This window comes from Alligator mississippiensis, chromosome 9 (assembly GCF_030867095.1).
Source record: "Alligator mississippiensis isolate rAllMis1 chromosome 9, rAllMis1, whole genome shotgun sequence".
NCBI classification, from domain to species: Eukaryota; Metazoa; Chordata; order Crocodylia; family Alligatoridae; genus Alligator; species Alligator mississippiensis.
In genome coordinates this window covers 19,972,209-19,994,351 of record NC_081832.1, presented here as the reverse complement: position 1 = coordinate 19,994,351, position 22,143 = coordinate 19,972,209, and the positions used below count along the sequence as shown (strand labels likewise).

At 45.1% G+C, this 22,143-nt stretch overlaps 1 protein-coding gene across 8 annotated transcripts in view; it reads right to left on the bottom strand.

The window, feature by feature from the left end:
• The window catches only part of ARHGAP40 (Rho GTPase activating protein 40), a 96,596-nt gene that overhangs the window by 12,593 nt on the left and 61,860 nt on the right, over positions 1 to 22,143 (bottom strand). For 7 of the 8 annotated variants that reach the window (XM_059733211.1, XM_059733210.1, XM_059733212.1 and 4 more), the window contains 10 exons: positions 20,289 to 20,509; positions 10,074 to 10,152; positions 8,396 to 8,589; positions 7,312 to 7,477; positions 6,840 to 6,931; positions 6,630 to 6,707; positions 6,193 to 6,352; positions 5,048 to 5,130; positions 3,636 to 3,842; positions 2,637 to 2,777 (listed from right to left, as the gene is read on the bottom strand). In XM_059733211.1, the coding sequence (XP_059589194.1) occupies positions 2,637 to 2,777; positions 3,636 to 3,842; positions 5,048 to 5,130; positions 6,193 to 6,352; positions 6,630 to 6,707; positions 6,840 to 6,931; positions 7,312 to 7,477; positions 8,396 to 8,589; positions 10,074 to 10,152; positions 20,289 to 20,509 (1,421 nt within the window). The remainder of the gene's footprint in view (positions 1 to 2,636; positions 2,778 to 3,635; positions 3,843 to 5,047; positions 5,131 to 6,192; positions 6,353 to 6,629; positions 6,708 to 6,839; positions 6,932 to 7,311; positions 7,478 to 8,395; positions 8,590 to 10,073; positions 10,153 to 20,288; positions 20,510 to 22,143) is intronic. The other variant, XM_019484619.2, reaches the window with a different exon arrangement.

The following is a 22,143-nucleotide window of genomic DNA, read 5'->3' as shown; positions in this document are numbered from 1 at the left end:
ACAAGTGCAAGGTGCTGCATCTAGGGAGGAAGAACTGCCATCATACCTACAGGCTGGGAGGTGACCTTCTCAGGTCCAGAGGCAGAAAAAGATCTTAGAGTCACTGTTGACTCCAGGATGAACATGAGTTGCCAATGAGATGAAGCAGTTGGCAGAGCCAATCACACCTTGTCGTGCATCCGTAGGTACTTCACAAACAGGTCCAGGGAAGTGATTCTCCCTCTTTATGCGGCACTGGTCAGACCACAGCTGGAGTACTGTGTCCAGTTCTAGACGCCGCAGGTCAAGCAGGATGCGGACAACCTGGAGAGGGTCCAAAGAAGAGCCACTTGCCTGATTAGAGGCCTGCAGAAAAGGCCCTATGAGGAAAGGCTAAGGGACCTTAACCTCTTCAGTCTCTCCAGGAGAAGGCTGAGAGGGGACCTTGTGGCAGTGTACAAATTCTTAAGGGGAGAGCAACATAAAGTAGGCAATGATCTGTTCACCAGGGTACCTCCTGGAATGACAAGGAACAATGGCCATAAGCTACTAGAGAGAAGGTCTAGGCTGGACATTAGGAGAAAGATCTTTACAGTCAGGGTTGCCAGAATCTGGAATGGGCTCCCAAGGGAGGTGGTGCTCATCCCATCCTTGGGGGGGGGTCTTCAAGAGGAAACTGGACAGGCACCTGGCTGGGATCACATGACCCCAGGGTTGGTGACTCTTTTCTTGCCTGCCAGGGGCAGGGAGTCGAACTACATGGCCCACTGAGGTCCCTTCAGACTATGAATCTATGATCCTGAGGAAAGGAAGGAAGGAGAGCAGCAGAGTACAAACCCTGGACTTCAGAAAAGACGACTCTGATTCTCCCAGGGAGCTCATGGGTAGGATCCCATGGGAGGCCAGTCTGAGGGGAAGAGGAGTCCAGGAGAGTTGGCTGTACTTTAAAAAAGCCTTACTGAGGGTACAGGAACAAACCATCCCAACACACAGGAAGACTAGCGAGTATGGCAGAAGACCAGCTTGGCTCAGCAGGAAGCTCTTCAGTAAACTAAATCACAAAAAGGAAGCTTATTAGAGGAAACCAACTAGGAAGGTAGACAAACAACTAGGAAGGTGCATAAGAGTATTGCTAAGGCATGCAGGGATAAAGTCAGGAAGGCTGAAGTGTAATTTGAGTTGCAGCTAGCAAGGGATGTGAAGGGTAACATGAAGATTTATACCAGTATGTCAGTAACAAGAGGGTCAGGGAAAGTGTGGGTCCCTTACTGAATGGGGGAGGCAACTTAGTGACAGAGGATGAAGAAAAGGCCAAATTACTCAATGCCTTTTTCACTTCAGTCTTCACAGGCAACATCAGCTCCAAGACTACTGCACCAGGCAGCAAAGTTTGGGGAGAAGGTGAGCAGCCAACGGTGAAAGAACAGGTTGGGGACTATTTAGAAAAGTTGGACATATACAAGTCCATGGGGCTGGATGGGATGTACCCAAGGGTGCTGAGGGAGTTGGCTGATGTGATTACAGAGCCACTGGCCATTATCACTGAAAATGCATGGTGATCAGCAGTGGCAATGCATAGGGGGTACATGTGCACCCCCTGAGAGTGCTGGTGCACCCTGTCAGGCCACGCTCCCTGCTTCGGTGATGGGCAGGGGGGGCAGACGGGAGCACTGGTGCCTCACCCTGCGAGCGCTGGCTGGGGAGTGGAAGCACCGGATGAAGTGTCGTAGTTATTTCCCAGTTGGTGCAATTGGCTGTGGGGGAACCCCACTGGTCGTTGACTGGTCGCTGGTGGGGCACTTGCTCACCCTGACTAAGGTGGCACCAGTCGCCCATGGTGATTGGGATAGGTCCCCGATGGTTAGAAAAGGGCACCTGTATTTAAGAAAGGGAAAAAGGAAGTTCCAAGGATCTGGGGGTTACAGTGGACAATGAGCTGAACAGTGCACCCTTGTTGCCGAGATGGCTAAGGGCACACTGGGCTGCATTGGTAGGAGTGTTGCCAGCAGGTTAAGGGAAATTATTCTTCCCTTCTATTCAGCACTGGTGAGGCCACATGTGGAGTACTGTGTTCAGTCTTGGGTCCCCCACTACAGAAAGAATGTGGACAAACTGGAGAAAGACTCTAGCAGAGGGCAACAGAAATGGTGAGGGGACTTGAACACATGACTTTTGAGAAGAGGCTGAGGGAACTGGGCTTATTTAGTCTGCAGAAGAGAAGACAGAGGGGATTTAATTGTACCCATCAGCTACCTGAAGTGGGGTTTGAAAGAGGATGGAGCTAGACTGTTCTCAGCAGTGGCAGATGACAAAACAAGGAGTAACGATCTCAAGTTGTAGCAAGGAAAACACTGGTTCTTATTGTTGAGACAGGCTGGTAGGTCTGCCCTGAGCTGTGTCAAGTTTATACCAGGGTAGCCAAGAAGATACAAGTCAACCACCATTTTATGCAAACTCCCAAATGCATAAACACCTAGCATTTAAGATGTTTGGTTCACTGTTGCTGGGGTTTGGTTCTTTAATATGCCAGCAAGATAAAGTTTTATTCTTTTTTAAATAATCCCCTGGTGTTCACCAGTCCCTCCTGAAAAGGGTACTTCATAAGAACTCATTGAATCCCATCCTCTGTGATCCCAGCTTTTCTGACTGTCACTTACTTCGGCTTCATTCTTCTCTGTCTTGTCCTTGTCCGTATGAATCTTCCGCAGCAAGTTTTTGATTCGCTTGTCATAAAACTGGTACCTCCTGCTGCTGGTTTCATTCATTTTTCTCACTTGAGCTACCAGGAAAGAGGAGACCTAAGAGAAATGAAAACAAACCAATAAATATAACAACCATCAATATACCAACCCTTCTCTCTTTCCATTTCAGAGCCAAATGGAAGCACTAGCCACTAGTTAAACATGTTTCGCAAAACTGACTATGAAGTTGTTCACTGCACTGCAGGGGATAGGGAGTGCCATAGCAGGGTGAACGGAATCCTCTCTACCCCTGTACTTTGCATCCCGATTCCAAATCTACCTGCAGAAAGATTAATATCTTTTGGAGGCATTTTATACAGTTTCTCCTGAAACATCATTAGGAGGCTAGATGAACACCTTGCCGGGGTCGTTTGACCCCAGTACTCTTTCCTGCCATGGCAGGGGGTCAAACTTGATGATCTACTCAGGTCCCTTCCGACCCTACAAACTATGAAACTATCACCTATTCTTTAGTCTCCAGTACTCAGGGTAGGATGTGGGGGTTAGTTTGTGGCACACTTGCCAAAAAGGTTGGCCCCTACTCCTTTAGAGGAACCTTCCAGCTTCTGTCCCCTTACAGAAAGAAGTGTATTTGTGGCTTCCACAGATTTTTACCAAAGTTGTGCTGTTATGGTCTCAAAATATATAGAGCAAAATATCTGCAAAGAAAATCGGTCAGCATTGCAGACAGTTGTACGGTGAATTGGGGAATCCCCCCCCCCAACAAACACTCTATAGACAGTGCTTTGCCTACATGGCTTGGGAGCAGCAGAAGACGGCAGCTTAGCCAAAACTTTCATTTACAGAATTCTATTTTCTTTGTAATCTCCAGGATTATTTTATTGTGCCAAGCTTTGACCCAACCTGACTAATGCCCATGTCGATACCCTCCAAACAGACTGCCAGGTGACTTACAGTCCAAAGGAGATCTTGGTAATGGATCATCATCCGCACAACATTGGCTGCCCCTTCTGCCAACTGTTTCTCCTTCCCTTCTGGGACCTTGCTGGGCAGCGCCTTGTGCATGAAGAGATTCGGGGCAATGACCATGGAAACGTTCCAGAGATTCATTTTGTTCTTTTTCTCCCTGGCAACCACTTTACTGAGAAATTCAAGCAAAGCCTGACAAGAAAGGAAGCCAAGTTGATGTTTTCAAGACATATTAACTTTAACATATAGCAAACCAAAGTGAGTGCTATGTCTTCACTGGGTTAATGTAAATAACCTTTCATCTCGGGAGACTTACGTTCAAAAGCTCAGAATAATTCATTGGTCTTGTCCTAGCATTAGGATAACATCAGCTTATAGTACAGAGATGTGTGGCGACTTCAGTGAACCCAAACTCTCAAGAATCAGATCAGATGATGAGGTTTGTGCAAAACAGGAGGTCATTTTCCCTGACCTGTAGTGGCCCACCTCCCTTGGGTTCACTCAGTTTCCCATCCCAAAGACCCTCAAAAACTCACAGCTTCTCCCAGGTGAGGTGGATAACTTCTTCCCTGTTCCTACGTAAAACTACAATATATCCCAAATTTGTCAAATGATCCAGATTTCTGAGACAATCTAGCCCAAGAAAAATGACACGGTTTTGTAGAAAACTGAATCAGGATTTTCTTACGGAGAGGCACAATTGGGCAACAATGAGCTATTGGTTGGGATCACTGATATGGCTTCTGCAGTATCCATGACTCATGAAGAACACAAGGCCAATCAAATGCCCTGCACTGCTACAAAACTGACCCAGAAACAGCATTTCTTTTTCCAAGGTAGTGTTGTGAGTAAAGAGGGGATTTCAATGTATTCTGATTACAAAGGAGTAGAAAGCTAAAGCTTTTGCAACTTTTTCACTATTAAAATGACGTCAGGATACGAAGACACAAATACCAGCTGCACTGAAATCCTTTTACCTACTCTCCAAGGCCCTGTAGTCAACAGATAGTCTAGGTTGCCGTAATAAGCAACTATTTTGTTTTCCCTCAGATGCCAGTATTTCACCACATTCAAATGGGAAGAGCAAGACTGTCAAGCAGGAGCATAAGCAAACATTTTCACACAGGCATAAATGCCTGATGCTTCTGCAATCTTGTACAATACAGCAATCACATGCTTATAGTTTGCACCTGCTAAATGATATGTGGGAACCTTTATTTTGCCCCAAGCATTCACACCCACCAAGTTAATGAAGCTGGCACAAGACTAAATAATGCAATCTAGATTAAATTTCTCATGGAAAGAGGAGTGTAAAGATAAGTTCTCTAGGTAGGTACATGGAAGGATATCACATTTTTCCCCCCTAAAGTTTTTTAGAGCCTTTTTTTCTTTATTACCTTTAAGGTGCTTCTGTTGGGCTCTGGCAGAATCAGGATGAGCAGGTTGAGGGCTTGCAATCTCTGCTTCAGGTCTGGGATATCTAAGGAGAGAACATGTTCTTTGCCATCAAACAGCAACAGCTTAAGTGTGAAGTAAACAGAGTCCAGGTAAAAATCTAAACCCATCTGGCTCCCATATGGAACTGAAGCTCTGAACAGGCTAGTATCTTATTTTGAAGCTCGGGTAACTGATATGGGAGAAGCTAAGGTAACATTTTCTAGCATGTATGTGAAACTTAGAAGCCAAAGCCAACAGGATTCAAGCACCTGACTCGATCCTTTATGAGGGTGGGAGTTTACGAAAGTTCTCCGTGGCACCCAAATAAGTAACGATCTACATTTCTTCACTGCTTATCCAGGAACCGAGTTAAGTTTTACTGAATTAATTCAACTCATAACATCTTTGTTAAGGAAATTACATATTACAAATAGGTAATCTAATCTGAAGCACCGAGGTAGCAATTCACTTTAAAATTCCCCATGAACTTTATAGTGAAGCTATAAATGGCACCCCAAAAAAAGTGAAGAACTTGGGGAATGGACACATTTTGAAGAAAACATTATGAAAAATTAAGAGAAATTAAACACACACACACTACTTCAGCAGCTGCAAAGCTTAAGGCCCACAGATGGAAAAGAATACAGATCTATGCACTGTGCCTGATTCTGTCACTGGCCTACTGTGAGACCCTGAGCTACTTGCTTCCTTTCTCTATGTACCTCAACTCCCCCTTCTTTTCTTTAACAATGTTGGCATCTCAAAATCCAAATTCTTTATAGAAGGAACATTCTTTCCAGACATTTGTAAGGACCTGTACAACAGTGCCCTGATCTCACTTGAGGCTCAAGGTACTACAACTATACAAATAAATAATGATAGTAAGCTGCACCGATATGATCATGTAAAAAGCTCTATACATAAAATTCTACTGGAGATGAGTAAGAATTCAACATTTAGCTAACTGAGATTGCATACACCATGGCCAGCACTACATAATCTCTAGCTAAAACGAACGTGTGACACACCTCTGAGGGCATAAGACAAACTTTTATAAAGAAAAACACAAAGCTACAAAGGCCACACTGCCTGAACAGGGACTTACTTTGCACAGCAGCAAAAGCAGGCAGATATTCTGCCATCAGCAGAGGAGTGGGCAGCTCTCGAATGAACCTCTTCAGCAAGCCAGATATATCATTCTGATGAACCTCTTCCCAGTGGAAAAGGCCAGAGTAAAAGTCACTTTCCAGCTTTTGTTGCAAATTCTGTAGAGGGAAAAAAATCTCCATCACTTTCAATAAACAGGCACAATAAGAACACAAGTTGGACCTCCCATCCACAATCCAAAAACTTCAGGGTGTTAGCAGGTAGGGTAAAACTGCTAACAGACTCCAGCATTTTGAAGAAAGTAACTGGGAGGGTGGGATAGAAGAGAAAGTGGTGGGGACCATTCCAAAATGGATGTGCATACCGAAAGTAAGGCCTGTGCAACAGTCACTTGCTTACACCCCTTACTTTAATGTATTAACAGAAATACTATACCTTGATTCTGGTCTGGGACCCTGAAACTCTAAGGATGCCTTCAGTGTCAAGCCCCTTCTTTTCTAGACATGACAGCAGCTGAGAAAAAGGAAAGCAAGCTCTTAAATGCAGAAGACCAGATGTCAGTCTTTTTAGACCTAGGTTTAAGGCCTTGAATACTTCTCAGCTCTTGAAGCTATTGTATGCAACTGAAACTGGAAGGTAACTTACTGCATGGAGTATCAGTGGGACCTTGGCATTGGGGATGAGTTTTCGGTCATTTTCCAATAAAGTGTTGAGTGGAACTCCAAAGAGTCGATTCTCTGCAATAAAGACAATGTATATATAAACAGTTGTCAAGAACTGCAAAATAAGAAGGGCCCTGTCTTCTAGTCGAACTGGGGAATGCACTTCATTAAATAATCACTGAAAGGAAAAGGAGACTAGATGCTGCAGTACCATCACAAGTGGATATGGGAAACCCACACAGAGCAGAGAAGAAACAATGCATACGATTCAGATCACAGAAAGACCCACAGAAGTCTAGCATGTCTCAAGGGCACTTATTTTGGATTTATATTCTAATGCAAGAGCACCTGTAGTGAGGTTGAATGTTACCAAAATCCTGTTTGCTTGATAATGTTAACAGAAATAAAAAGATCTCAACTTTAAAGAGACATTAAAGACAAGAGATTGAGCTGACCTGTTGCTTTCAACTTTATGGCCTTATTTCTCTTCAGCTCCACACCTAAGACATCACAGAGAGCTGTCAACTCAATTAGTGCCAGTGTGGGGATCTTCTTCATGTCCTGCGGAGATAAGTCTCCAATTCTGGTCACACCCAGCCTGCCCTTGCGGAGCTTAAATTTCTAAAGAGAAAGAATGAAAGAAAGTTCCTAAGTGCCAGCCCAGATGGCTCTGCTGGCTTTATCGTATGAAATGTTTCTAATATTGCCTTCTACATTTCCACTTGTAAACCTGCCTGTCACCAGCCCCAGACTTCTGCTCACAGCAGAACCAGGATATCTTTGTATCTGCAGTGAAGGTCTTATCCAAGCCTTCATCTCCTATGACCTCAAGTGCTGCAACCCCTTTCTCTACAAGTTTCCCCAGAATGACACAGTGTCTGATAAGACAAGGCTGGAAGAGGGAAATCCTGAGCAGAATGGACTGAATATGGTAATTTAAATATGTTAAATGGGTATTTTAAAATAATTAGTAAAAGGGATTTGTCAAAGAGAAGAACTCATTTCCACCAGCACCATTTTCTCTTCAGCTTTGCCTTATTCAGGAGCCAAAGCTGGTCAGGCAAAATAAATTGCACAAAACCATCCCAATCTATTCTACCATTTGAAAGAAGGCTCAATAAGATTTCTGTGCCATTCACCAATTCTGTTCCTCTTGACAAGGCAAAGATGTCTTCAGTCCAGTATCTCTAGCCTGCTTATTTTCCTACTCCTACTTTGCAATTTCTCTCTCACTGAAAGAGATCCAGACACCAGCAATGAAGAGCTGTAGGTCCTGCAGCAGAAGTATTGTTCCAAGATTCTTCCTTCTTTCCTGAGCCCTACCATAATAATTGCACTTAGTTAACATTGCATTAAAACACATGGATAGTTCTGCTCTGACTCTTACACAGAGCTCTTTCTAATGATAAAAGAACCTGTTCAATCAAGTACCCTAAAAAAAATAAAATAAAATAAAAAAATCAGAAACTAAAATTCCTAGGATCACCCCAAGAAAGAAGGGGACACAGGAAGTTCAGAGAAGTGCCTCATGGCCCTTACAGTTACGGTATTCTCCTCTTTTATCCGCCTGGATTCGGGTAGAGGAGATCCCTTGAGCAGAATGGCCGCTTGCTCCGAGTAGGCAACGTCCGTATTGAATATCTCCTCTTTTCCAGAGCTCCTAACCATGTCTGAGAAGTCCTGAAGTCCCCTTGCATCTGCTACAGTCAAAAGCATGGTTTTAATTGATAGATCTTGAAAAGCAAAAGGAAATGTGTAAGTAAACATAAGAAGATGTATTAAACAAGTTTGTGACACCACAAAGTTCTCTCACCAAGAAAGTGCTAACTTCATGCAACATTATCCGAGTACTGGGTGAGGTCTGGCAAACCCATGAGAGATGAAAAGCTTGAGATTAAGGGAGAAGATAGCCAAGCCCATTACTTCCCCCTTTCTGGATGGCACTGACCTAGGCATTACATATTAGGGCTGTGCGAAGCTTCGATCACTGATTCGATTTGGCGGAGATTCAGCAGGTGAATCTCAAATCAATTTGGAGAGATTTGATGATTCGGACGTAGACAGCTTTAAATGTTTTTTCTACATACCTCAAGGTACCAGGCACAGCTCATGAACACTGAGATGGTGGGGCAGATAGAGCATCCCATGGGAGCATGGGGAGGTCTGCAGCACGCTCGGTGGCAGACCCAGAAGTGGTTCAGAAGCACTTCCAGGTCTACCGCGGACCACACGGGGGACCCCCCTGTCCCCCAGCTCTGCAGCTGGTGCCTCCTGGGTCTGGGGGGGCACCTGGGGTCCCCCTACGGATGACTGCAAAGCTGGGGAGGCAGGGTGGGGGAGCCCTGCCACACACTTGGTGGCGGACCCAGAAGTGAACCAGAAGTACTTCAGGTCCACTTCCAGGTCCGCTGGAGAACATGCAGGGGATGGGGGGGGTGGGCCACACTCCTATGGGACGGTCCATCCATCCACCTGACTATTCTCAGTGCTCACAAGCCGCACCCGATACCTTGTGATATGTAGAAAAAACAGTTAAAGCTGTGTCTATGGCCAAAATTGCTGATTCTCTGAATTGGCATCGAATCTTCAGATTTGGATTCAGCTGAATCGAATCAGGACAGTGATCCAAATCAACTAATCAAATCTCTGTCCCCTGAATGAGGCTGAATCTAAATCGAATGTGGTCCACTTCGCATGCCCCTATTACATATGGCACGTTACACAAGATAACATACCCTTCTCAGAATCCGATACTGGAGGCAGAACCATTTGAGCTAAGCTAATCTAGAACCTCTTAGAATTTCATCTCTATCTCAGTGTCCTTGTTACTTTGGGCAGAGGGGTCACTACAAGGTTTTGGTGAAAATTTCCAGGTGGACTTCAAACTGCAAACAAATTCTACCCTTCCTCGCTTTTTAAATTCAAGACCTATTAGGAAAACAGACTGTTCTAAATACTGTCCTTTGCACATGCAAACAAAGAAACTGGCATACACACTCTGCTACATGCTGCAATTGCTTATGAGGGTAGAGATTTCCTTATAAGGAAAGTGCTCCAAATGTAGCTTTTAGTTTTTCAAATCTACAAAAGGACAGTATGACAGAATACCTGTTTTTATATGAAAACACTCATCATACTGCTCTTCCAAAAGTTACTTCACCCTCAGCCTTAAGGAAGTACATTAGGGATAGACAAGAAGATAAAAGCTCTTCCTTACATTTGCGTGTGTTGCCTGAAGACCCCAAACTGTGCTGTGACCTAGTTGTGCCTGATTCCTCTGTTTCAGCTACCACCTCCTAAGGAAATAAAAAACAGAATGCGCTTGGTACACCCTGCTGTATATACAGAAAGCAAGTATGCAGCATCCTGGCTTGGTGGTTAAGAAAATTGTTCACTTGCACTAAAGAGCTACTTAAGTACCTTTAAGTTCAGATGTACACGGCCTGCTGCAGAAATGAAAATCACTTTAAAAACTGTTATGAAATTGTTAGAAGCTTCTGTTCATGACCTAAGCTGCAAAAGCTGTAAATTCTGCTCCCCCCAGCCCCTTACCCTCCCAACAGCACAAAGTCTTCCATTTACACCTTGCCATCCACCATTAGCTGGATGTTCAAGTCATCAGTAAATTGCCAATTCAGACCCTATCAAAGCACCAGCAGCTAATTGACATATCTGCTAGTTTTGGGTCTGCAAGCCAGGCACAGTATAGTCAAAATGAACCCATCAACAGTCAGTTTTCAAAGTCCTTTTAATTAAATACCACTTAATTAAGGACTTAAGGCTTAAGCAACATAATGTTTCATGTCCTCTGCTCTACAATAACCTAGCCCATTGCTACAAGTTAAGCAGGTCCCAGAAATGCAATGCAACTTAAGTTCGTGGGGAAGCACTTGTAACATGAGGATAAACATGCTAATGCAAACTCTTTGTTGACAGAGCTGGCTGAAAATAAAACAAAAACCATGAAGAAATATTTTCATTTAAATATTTTACCACAAATGCTTTTCAGAGCAACTCCAACAAACAACATTATTCTTAGTTTCTGGTTAGCCTGGGAATGTAAACACAAATGCATGAAGTGTCACTGATATTAAGTGAAGTAAATCAAGTGGAAGTAAAGAGATTTCCTTTTTTCTTGAGCAAGAGATGCAACTAAAACCACACACATAGCTGGACCAGTGACTTAGCAACTACAGTGCCAGTGAATAACAAACATACTGCATGATCTTAGAATACCACAGGGTTTCCATTCTGGCACGCCTACTCTGCAAATAATAATCCATGTGTGCATGTGAAAAGCTATGCTAGAAATCCAAGAAGTTTTATAAAAGTTGTACACAGGAGTTGAAAGCCACTGGTGCATGCACACAAAATCATAGGAAAATAGGAATGGAAGGGACCTCAGGAGGTTGGACTAAATGACCTTTTGCTTTAGGCAGGTTCATCTCCAACTACACCACCCCTAAGTGCTCGTCTCACCTGCTCTTAAAAGCTTCCAAGCTTGGAGATTCCATTACTTCTTTGGGTTGCCTGATGCAATACTTAAACCACTCCATTGCAATAAAGTTTTCCCTAACATCCAACCTTAATTTTCCTTGCTGCAATTTAAGGATGCACCTTATCGTCTCTCCTAAAGTCACAGAAAATAGTCCATCTCTAAAGTTTTTACAAGTCAACCTCCCCACCAGCAGCGTTTTCTTCTCCAGACTAAATAAGCCCAGTTCTTTCAGCCTCTCCATAAATCACATGTCCCAGTCCCCCATCAGAGACTCTGGAAAAGAACTCTAGTAAGGAAGTTATCATAGTGAAACGAGTTAAAACTCCCTATTTGTCAGACCTATATCAGAACATAGGTTCTTTTTGGGGGCTACAGCCTGCTCCTCCTGAAGTCAAAGACTAAACCTAGTATCTATTTAAGTTTTGGATCAGCCTCATAGTGCTTTATGGGGCCGATAATTTGAATAATTTCTTTCGTCTAATTGTCATTAGAAAAACAGCATTATAAATAAAAGGAAATGTGCAAGAAGGTTGCAGGGAGACAGCCTTATGTTCAGACCATGGGATAAGCAGCCAGCAAATTCAATTAATGCTCAGAAAGTCTGCATAGGAAGCAAAGTAAGATATCTTATGGTTAAGCCACTGAAGTGGGATCAAGACCTGGGAATGCTATTAACTTTGTGGCTAGGGACAGAAGTTACACTTAAACTAAGATCTGGTTTAAGTGATCTGGTTTAAACCTCTGACATAGGGGTTGTCAACCAGGGGTATGTATACCCCTGGGGGTATTTGGGAAGGCCCCGGGGGTAAGCAACAGCAGCACAGAAAAGTGGGGCAGCACTTCTGATTTTTCCACGAGGAGCCTCCCCTCACTGGATCAGTCACCTGGGGATCCTCTGCCCCCCCCATTCATTGACTGCTGGGGGACTCCCTGCTTCTTGACCAGCCACCAAGGGTACACCAACCAAAAAAGGTTGAAAACCTTTGCTGTAACACAAACTGGGTTAAGTCATCAGAAACTGGTTTAAACCTGTAACAGAACAGAAGTTCAGTGCATATAAACCAGTTTCAAAATGGCTGAAACTGGTTTAAGATAAACTAGGTTGAATGTAATATCAGACTTAACTGATTTAGGTCAAACTGGTTTATGAAACTTCTGTCCCAGATCCCTTTGTGGTTCAAGTTAAATCGAGTCCCCCAGCATCCCAGCATTTTGCAGTGCTGGGCTGGGCTGGGCTGCCCGCTTCAGAGGGCAGGGCTGGCCCCACCCCTCTGCTCCCTAGCTGGAACAGTGAGGGCTAGCTCACTGGCCCTTGCAGGAAAATCCCTACCAGGGTCTGGGGCCTGGAACAGGGTTCAACTTCCTATCCCCCAAGCATGGAGCTGCCCTGCCCTGCTTACTTAGTGCTGGCTGCGACTGTGCACTACAAATCCTGGGGCACCTGGAAGCAGGAAGAGGACATGATGAGCAACCCTGCTGCTGTGAGTCTGGACTTCAAATTCCAGAGACCTTGCAGGCAGCAGGAAGGGGAAGTGAACACACAGCCCATGCTGGCCATGTGCCTGAGAGCTGTGCTCCAGTGCCCTCCAGTTTCTGGCTCAAGTCACTGTAGGCATGTGGCTGAATTTCCTGAATCAAAAGTTAATGTCTGTTCATTTTCATATTGATTCAATCTTTGCAACTTAGACTAACCTGCAAAGAATAAATCAATTCAGCCTCAGTCTTTTTGACTAGCTGTACTTAGCCTGTGTGACTGGACCGGGAGGGCGGGGGAGATGACACACAACAAAACAGCTCACTTCTGTGTCTCAAGTTTCCTCACCTGTAAAATGTGGATAATACCAAATCTACTACACAAAAGGGGATTGTGAGAATGAATTTAGAAAAGGAGAGCCCTACAGAGATGAGGAAAGTGAAATAAATGCTAAAGCATATATTTACACGGTCCTTCAGAGACTGCAAATACACCACATCTGACACCAAGGACAAAAAATGTCCCATTAAAAAGTTCTGTGGAAAGAAGAACGCTCTCTTTTGGTCTTTTCCAAGAACTACTGAAGAAGTCAGTCTGACTTTGGATCATGGCCTATGAAAGAGCGCCAATATTTTTTTTAAACCGTTCAAGATCTCAGTACACAGACTTGGGAGGGAGAACAAACATTAGAAAAAAATATGATGATTCTTCTTTAATTATTTGAATTGAAGATTTGCTGTTTCTACTGCAATACAATAAAAAAATGCAAGGGATTTTTGTTTACATAAATTGGATTGTTTGCATCAATGGATGCAGGTGTCACAGTAGATGTAGTCTTTCTGGACTTCAGGAAGGCTTTTGACACTGTCTCCCACCCCATTCTCATTAAAAAGCTAGGCGACTGTGGCATTGATGCCTACAGTCAGATGGATAGCAAATCAGCTGAGGGGCCATACTCAGAGTGGTGGCGGATGGGTCATATTCAACCTGGAGGGAAATGGGCAGTGGGGTCCCCCAGGGCTCAGTCCTTGGGCCCACACTGTTTAATTTCTTTATTAGCGACTTGGAAGATGGGGTGAAAAACACCCTGTTTAAATTCGCAGACGACACCAAGATTTGGGGTGAGGTAGGCACACTAGAAGGGAAGGACAGATTACAGCGGGACCTGGACAGGTTACAGGGGCGCACAAATGAAAATAGGATGGGATTCAATACTGACAAGTGCAGGGTGCTGCACTTAGGCAGTAGGAACCAGTAGCATATCTATAGGCTGGGGAACTCCCTTCTTGAAAGCACTGTGGCAGAAAGAGATCTTGGAGTCATCATTGACTCCAAGATGAACATGGGTCGACAATGTGAGAACACGGTCAGTAGGGCTAACCGCACCTTGTCGTACATCCACAGATGCATCACAAGCAGGGCCAAGGAGATGATCCTCCCCCTCTGTGCATCACTGGTCAGGCCACAGCTGGAGTACTGCATCCAGTTCTGGGCACCACATTTCAGGAGGGATGTGGACAGCATTGAGAGGGTCCAAAGGAGGGCCACTCACATGACCTGGGAACAGCAGGTTAGACCCTATGAGGAGAGGCTATGGGACCTTAACCTGTTCAGCCTTTGCAAAAGAAGGCTGAGGGGGGACCTGGTGGCCATCTATAAACTTACTAGGGGGGGGGACCAGCGGAGTTTGGGGGAGACCTTGTTCCCCCGAGCGCCTCCTGGAGTAACAAGGAATAACGGCCATAAGTTGTTAGAGGGTAGGTTTAGACTAGATATTAGAAGACACTACTTCACAGTCAGGGCGACTAGGATCTGGAACCAACTTCCAAGGGAAGTGGTGATGGCTCCTACCCTGGGGGTCTTTAAGAGGAGGCTCGACGTTTACCTGGATGAGGTCATTTGAGTCCAGTTCTCTCCTGCCCAGGGCAGGGGGTCAGACTAAAAGATCTACAAGGTCCGTTCCGACCCTACATCTATGAATTTCCCTGACATTTTAGGTGCTTACAATTTCATCATTTCTTGCAACGGAGGCAGAAAAACCCCAGTAAACATAAACACCAAGGTCTTGGCAGCTCAGCAAAAGAGATGTATTTTTTAAAGAGAATACTTTAAAACACACTTGCTTTCAGTTCTTCTTGGACACCCCAGCCAACCCATTCTGCTAGCAAGTGGATCTTTCAAACACGTAGAAGTTCCATATATCTAACCAAAGCTATTAGAAGACTATTTTGCTTATAATTAATAGTGGGAAGGAATGTTCTGTTACTTAAGTTTCAAGTTATTTATATAGGCAGGTTTAGCATTTTCCATAGTTCACTTTTAATAAATGTCATTTTAAAGCAAGAGTTTAAATGGGATACCAAATGCATAAATATTTGTAACCTAACAAGTGTGTACAGAAAATTATATTTACGAGCTCTTCAAATGTTTTGTAAGCAATGGAAAAGTGGATTCATTTTAGGAGTCATAGAAATCATAGAGAAATAGGACACTGGAAGGGGCATCCAGAGGCCATATAGTCCAGCCCCTTCCCTGAGGTAGGATCATCCCTAGCCAAACCATAATCTAAACTCTACATAAAATTATCCTCAAACCTGACAACACAGACCTGAGAGCCTAACCCGCCACAGGTAAAGCAGGGAAACCACAGCAGCCAATGTTTTGCTTCTATGAAATGTTGTCAGAATATGCTCAAAAGATCCCGCATATAGGAGCCATGCCCCCCACTACAGAGCATGAATGCCACATGCCCCCGAAGGCTGAGGGGGGCACCTTGACCACCCACAGGCAGCAGCAGTGGTGGGAATGTGACAGTTGCAAGCGGGGAGCTCCCACAGGCAGCCACAGCGTTGTTGGCGGTGGGCAGGGGGATGGCGAGCGCCAGCTGGCAGTGGGCGACCACCCACAGATGCCACCAACAGCATTGGCAGCGGCCAGCAGTGAGTGGCAACCACCCACAGGCACTGCTGGCAGCATCATTGGTGCTTTTCGCAGAGGGTGCACAACCAATCTTAGGGGGTGCATATGCACCCCCTATGCATCACCAATGCTACAGAGGAAAGCAAAAATCCCTACAGTCGGTACCAATCTGACCATGGGGTAAAACTCCTCTGACCCCAAATATGTCAATTAATCTGACCCTGAGCAGAGGGGAAAGATTTCCTAACAAGAAACTTCTGGCTTTTGTCCCAGAAGCAGCACAGGCACACCCCAGTTAAAGTCACGAGCAGGTCCAAGGAGGTGATCTTCCCCCTCTACGCGAGCGACCTTGGTCAGGCTGCAGTTGGAGTACTGTGTCCAGTTCTGGGCACCGCACTTCAGAAGGGATGTGGACAGCATCAAGAGGGTCCAAAGGAGGAACAGCAGGGCAGGTCCTATGAGGATAGGCTACGGGATCTGAACCTGTTCAGCCTCCACAAGGGGAGGCTAAGAGGGGATCTGATGGCCGTCTATAAACTGGCCAAGGGAGACCAGCAGGCAACGGGAGAGTCCCTGTTCCCCTGAGCACTGCCGGGAGTAACAAGGAACAAAGGCCATAAGCTGACAGAGAGCAGATTCAGGCTGGATATCAGGAGGCACTTCTTCACAGTCTGGGCGGCTAGGATCTAGAACCAGCTTCCAAGGGAAGTGGTCCCTGCTCCTACCCTGGGGGTCTTTAAGAGGAGGCTAGATAGACACCTTGCCGGGGTTGTTTGACCCCAGCATTCTTTCCTGCCATGGCAGGGGGTCGGACTTGATGATCTGCTCGGGTCCCTTCCGACCCTACTACTAACTATGAAGTTCCCAACCTTGGCTGCAGCTCACCCCCAGTTCCTCTGAGGAAAGCTTAAACACACCCTGACACACAAAACTTTAATAGAATTTCATTTAAATCATTAAATGTAATCAGCATTTTAAAATAGGAGTACCTACACTGGACTCCCAAGAACAGTTACTTTATTTACACATACAAAAACATGTTCAACATCACCCCCTTGTGCATCAGCAAAAACAAGTTGCTTTACACATTTACATCTCTTGGGACTCTGTGCAACTGTCACAGAATTATCTAAACTTAAATGTTGGTAGTTATAGAAGTCAACAGCAATTACTATTCAGCTTTGTTCAACTTTCCAGGGTATATTTAAAACACTTTTATACTTTTTATTATATTCATTTCAAACAGACCAGATCTATTTTATATTTAGACCAAAGACCACCTCAATTAAGGAAAAAGTATGTTTTGTAAAAATGAAAAGCTAGTCTCAGACTGTATAAATGAGTATTTCAAATCTCTAAGGCAGCAGCAGGTGGCAGGAAAGGAAAGAACCGGGCAAGTTCTATTATGTAAAACACACATGGGTGAATTTATCAGCAAGGACAGTTTCCAGAACCCATAATGGAGATAGGTTTAAATGACTGTTTTATCTATATAGTTCTCAAGTAAGATTAACTACTCCTCTAAAAACTTATTAGAATCAATTAACTGGCAAAAGGGCTAAGTAATCCAATGACTCAGGTTAATGGGGCTGTAGTAACAAATGCATTACAGAACATATGCTAACAACACATCTCTCCCTTCTACACACTGGGTGCATCTACATGTGCATTAAGGTACTGTTTCTAATGTGCAATAAATTTAGTACCTTCAGTGTAAGGTATTAAGTAATATGCATTAGGCTGCCTTAATGAGCATTAACAAATGTGCATAGTTTTTAAAGTGACACTTAATACACAATAAGCTATATTAACGTGTATTTGCATTATTGCATGTTTTTAAGGGACACTTTAATGCACAGTAAAATAGACTACTGCATATTAGAGTGCAAGTGTATATGTGCCCACTAGCCACAAAAACTCAACACCAGATCATAGATAAATAAATATTCTCCTTTGCATTATGTCCACATAGTTTAATTAGACTGTGAATTCTTTCAGGCAAAAATAGTCTCCAACTACATAAACTCCCTGGCCTGATGAGGCCCCAAATGCTACTGGAATACAAATAAAATACCACATGGTATACTCAGGAGTAGGTTACTTCATAGAGTCTTACCACCCTCCCCCCCCAGTCACAGAAGCTGAGAACTTACGTAAAATGTCTCAGACCCAAAATACAGTAAATAATATCCAGCATCACAAAAAGTTTCCATCATGAGTGAGGGTAATAGAGATATTGCTAGCAGTCTTCAGGAAGGTAAACACTCCAGAAAGTACTCGGGCAGGAGAGTAGCTGGCAAACTTGTGCTGTTATGACTTATGCCACTTCTGATCTGTGGCTAAAGAGTGAAGCCTTCTAGCTAAAAGACTGAGTCAGTCACCTTTCCCTACCACTACATTCACTTCAAAGGAAATCTTTAAAATCCCAGATTCTATAGCATTACTTTTACTGCACACCAAATGCATAAACTCTATGGGTGCATCCAGACGAGCCCACACATGTATTTTGCCGCATCTCAAAGCAGTTTTTTTGACCGTGAACAAAAAAAGCCCATTCCTCACGCTGCATATTTGCGGCACAGGCTCAAAATTTGATACCTGGATATCCAGGTATCAAAATAAAACACAGGGGGAAAAAGAGGGGTAGGGTGTGGTCCCCGACTATGCCCCGAGGTAACCTGGGAGCCAGTCCTCCAAATAGACACTCTGGTTTCTGGCCAGAGCATCTCTATGGTGCTCCTGCTGCCCCAGCACGGAGGGGCACAAACCCTTAGCATGCTGGGGCAAGCAGAAGCACGGCAAGGATCGGGACCCTGGCACTGTCGCAGGTAATCAGGGACATGGGGGTAGAGGGGATGTGGGTGGGTTTGTGGAGGGGTTTGAACAGAGGCTGCCACATGCCTGCCCCCCTACCCACCCCCTGCAGTGCCGCTGGCAGCAGCCAGCCCAGCTGTGGCCCAGCTGCAGGCACAGCCAGCAGCGACATTGTGCCATGTGACCCAAGCTCTGTACATGCTGAATGGATCCAGCCTGCTAGTGCATGGCTTTGGACATGACTGGGAAAGCCATGCACTAGCAGGCTGAGCTGGGCCAGGCCAGGTCCATTCAGCATGTACAGAGCCCGGGTCACACAGCACGGTGTTGCTATTAGCTGTGCCTGCAGTCAGGCCACAGCCACAATGACTGCTGCCACCAGCACTAAGGGGGGAGCAGATGGAGGGGCAGGCATGCAGCAGCCCCCATTCAAGCCCCACTACAAAGTGTGCAGCAGGACCCTCGCACACCTTTGCAGTGGCCATATGTTTTCTCCCCGCACACACCGCGGGTCTGGCAGTGCTATTGCCAGAGGCAGGACCCAGTCCAGCACAATGACCAGTCCGTGCGAGTGACATGGGGCCCCAAGTTACAGCCTGAGTTGCCCGGGGCTGCCTGAAGGTGCACAGGCTCATGCTGCGCTGAACCAGACCTGTGATGAGCAGCATAGGCGGCACCAGGTCTGAGGCAATTATATATAGTAGTCTTCTGTTTTAATTGTGGGAGAACATGGATTTTAAATAGTACTTTAATGAGTGAATTGGGGATTTTTTTTTTTTTTTAAATCAGATATTTTGCAGTTTATAAGTAGGGAACAGCAGAATTCCTGGTAGTGAGGCAACTGGCAGCACCCAGGCAGAGGTGCCTGCTCAGAGCTGACACCCGGGACCCAGCTGGAGGTGGCCAACCTCCTGGCCAGTTGGGGCCAAAAGGACATGCTTGGACAGTTTAAAGCAGGCCACCACACTAAGATGATCTTCTGGGAGATAGCTGCCCAGATGGCAGGGCGGCAGCACACGTGGCGCAGTTCCACACAAAGGCCAACTGTGCAGCCACAGCCCACTGGCAGTTGGACCAGAGGTGCAGATGCCTCTGCTGCAGCCATGCAGTTCCCATCTGGGTCTGGCAGGCATGCAGCCTTGGGGCCACATGCTGTTGCAGGGGGCAGCAGGTCATAAGCAGGCAGCAGCCCCCACTGCCAGACTTCTGCAGTGGGTAAAGGATGCAGGGAACCCTCGGTTAGGGCTGCTGCAGCAGTTCAGCTGGCACAAGAGGTAGTGTCCCCAGATACCAATTGGCCATGACCCAGGAACTCCTGAGAACAAGTAGCCTTGAGTTACTTTCCAGGGCAGGTTTTTATACTGCTGGGGCCAGCACAGGGCAGGGTTTTATACTACCCTGTGCTGACCCCAGGCTCTAGCTCCCCCGGGCTGCAGATCTAGGAGGAGCTGGGCAGGGTTATTTTGCCCCAAGTGGCACAATTTGTCCCACACCGGAGTGCTTGTCCAAGCATGTGTGGAGGCAAAAATCCCCAGTTCAAATTTGTGCTGTTCCTATTTGAGCTGCTGAAAGCACATGTGCCTGTATGTGTGGACGCACCCTGTGAGTTCAACTTTGCTGAAGACTCAAAAAGGTGACAATACTGGTTTGGAATAAAATAAGTCTGTCTCCATAAAGTCAAGGCAGCTGCATGGAAATACTTCAGAAGAGTCAGTAAAGCAACGTACCCCAGAATTTATCACTCCAAAAATATCTCGGACATCACGCACAGGCTGTTTGTTCTTCTTCCGACGAGACCGTGAGTAGGTATCCAGCCTTCTCTGCACAGCTGCAGCCTGGGTCTTGGTCAAGGTAGAAAGAAGCACAATATTGCCATTGTCTGCAGCATTATCCCCAATCAGGTCAGAGAGGCCTGCATCCTGTAGCCATGCAGCTTCAGCTTCTCCCTCTGAGGGGCAAGGGATGAAGGACAGAGTCAAGGTCAAAAAGCAGGGGAGGTAATGATTCAACATAACTGATACAGTACAAAAGCAAGGCTTGGAAGGCATTCAGACATGTCCAGTGCTTTGTGGTTCTCTTCCTTAGTACAAAAGGAATTACAAAGCCAAGAGAGCTGCTGGGACTTCAAGCCCCAGTCCTGGCTTAGGAATAGGTATAAGTCAACTACCCCAGTGAAGCACCAGAGGCATTCTCCCCTGCCCCCACTCCCAACAGTCATTTGGGAAACAAGGACCATACCCACAACACAGACTGCCCTTTGCAGCAAGGCAGCAAAGGTATGGCCCCACTAGCACAGTCCTCTCTGTAATAAACAATAGCACTTGGCATATCTGCAGAGAATAAGCTCTACACTCTAGTGAGTGCAAGGACTGTGCTTTTAGCTGAATCTGATAGTGAATTCCCTTTCAGAGGACAAGAAGGAAAGGTTAGTGCCCTCTCCCTCTCCTTTGCCTAACGTGGCCTTGCATGAGCCTTGTTGGGGGGGCGGGGGGGGGGGGAACACGACAGAAAATAAGTCTTGTATAAAGTAGCACAATGATTGATTTCAACAAAAAGTTGGTGCCAGTTCATACCAGGAATGAATCTGACCTACTGAACATCCCCTAGCACTATCAAAAGAGGCATTCTCTTACAAATAACAGCAAAAATATTCCACATGTGGCTTTTATACTTTCCCTTGCTATTGGATCTCTAATTCTCTCTAATTCTTAAAGGAAGAACTGGACCAGGGTATGTAGCTTAGTGTTTTGAACTGAGCTACTTTAACTCCCAGAGTCTGCCTAGAATTATATTTACTTTTTAAATTTAAACTATACTTAAAAGCACAGGATCATTTTTGTGGCCGTTACTTTTTACTGACAACTCATTACATTTCAAAGAGGCCCAGCCACCCTTATAGTATTTCTGTGTGCATTAAATTGACTTCATGTTGTGTTTTATTCCTAAATCCATAAAAAACAAAAAAAGTTATGCTCAAAGTGTGTTAAATTTTCCAAGTGATACTGTCAGAAGCCAGAAAATGCTGAAGGCAAGGTTGTTTGCACAAGCTTAACAGTATTTCTTCAAACAAAACAGTTAAACTCCAAGTACAAGAACACAAATCCTTTCTTCTGCATGCATGCTCCTTTTCTGAGTGCAGGTCAGACAATGCATTCAAGGTGGCAGCTATTTGAACTCTGAGGAAGACTACTAATGTGTGGATCCATGCTTTATATACTGCATACCTGTAGCCCACCGCCTACCCCTTACTTCAAACCAGTTTTTGTTTACTACATGCATTCTGTGTACTACAAGCAGCTTCACAGATGTGCATGCTTATTTACAGACCCAACTGGAAAATAATGGGTTTCAAAACCTAGAGCTGGGAAGTTGTCTTCCCCTTGTAAAAAAAAACAAACAAACAAACAAACAAAAAACCCTGTCGATGAAATGGAAAAATGCTGGCAAAAATAAATGCTGGGGAAAATTCCGCTTTAAGTAAAAAATGGCTTTTTCACAAGTAATTGAAAAAATAAAATTTTGGTCCCAAGCTCTATAAACATTTGCACACACACAAGTAGTGCCACTGAACTCACTGGGAAC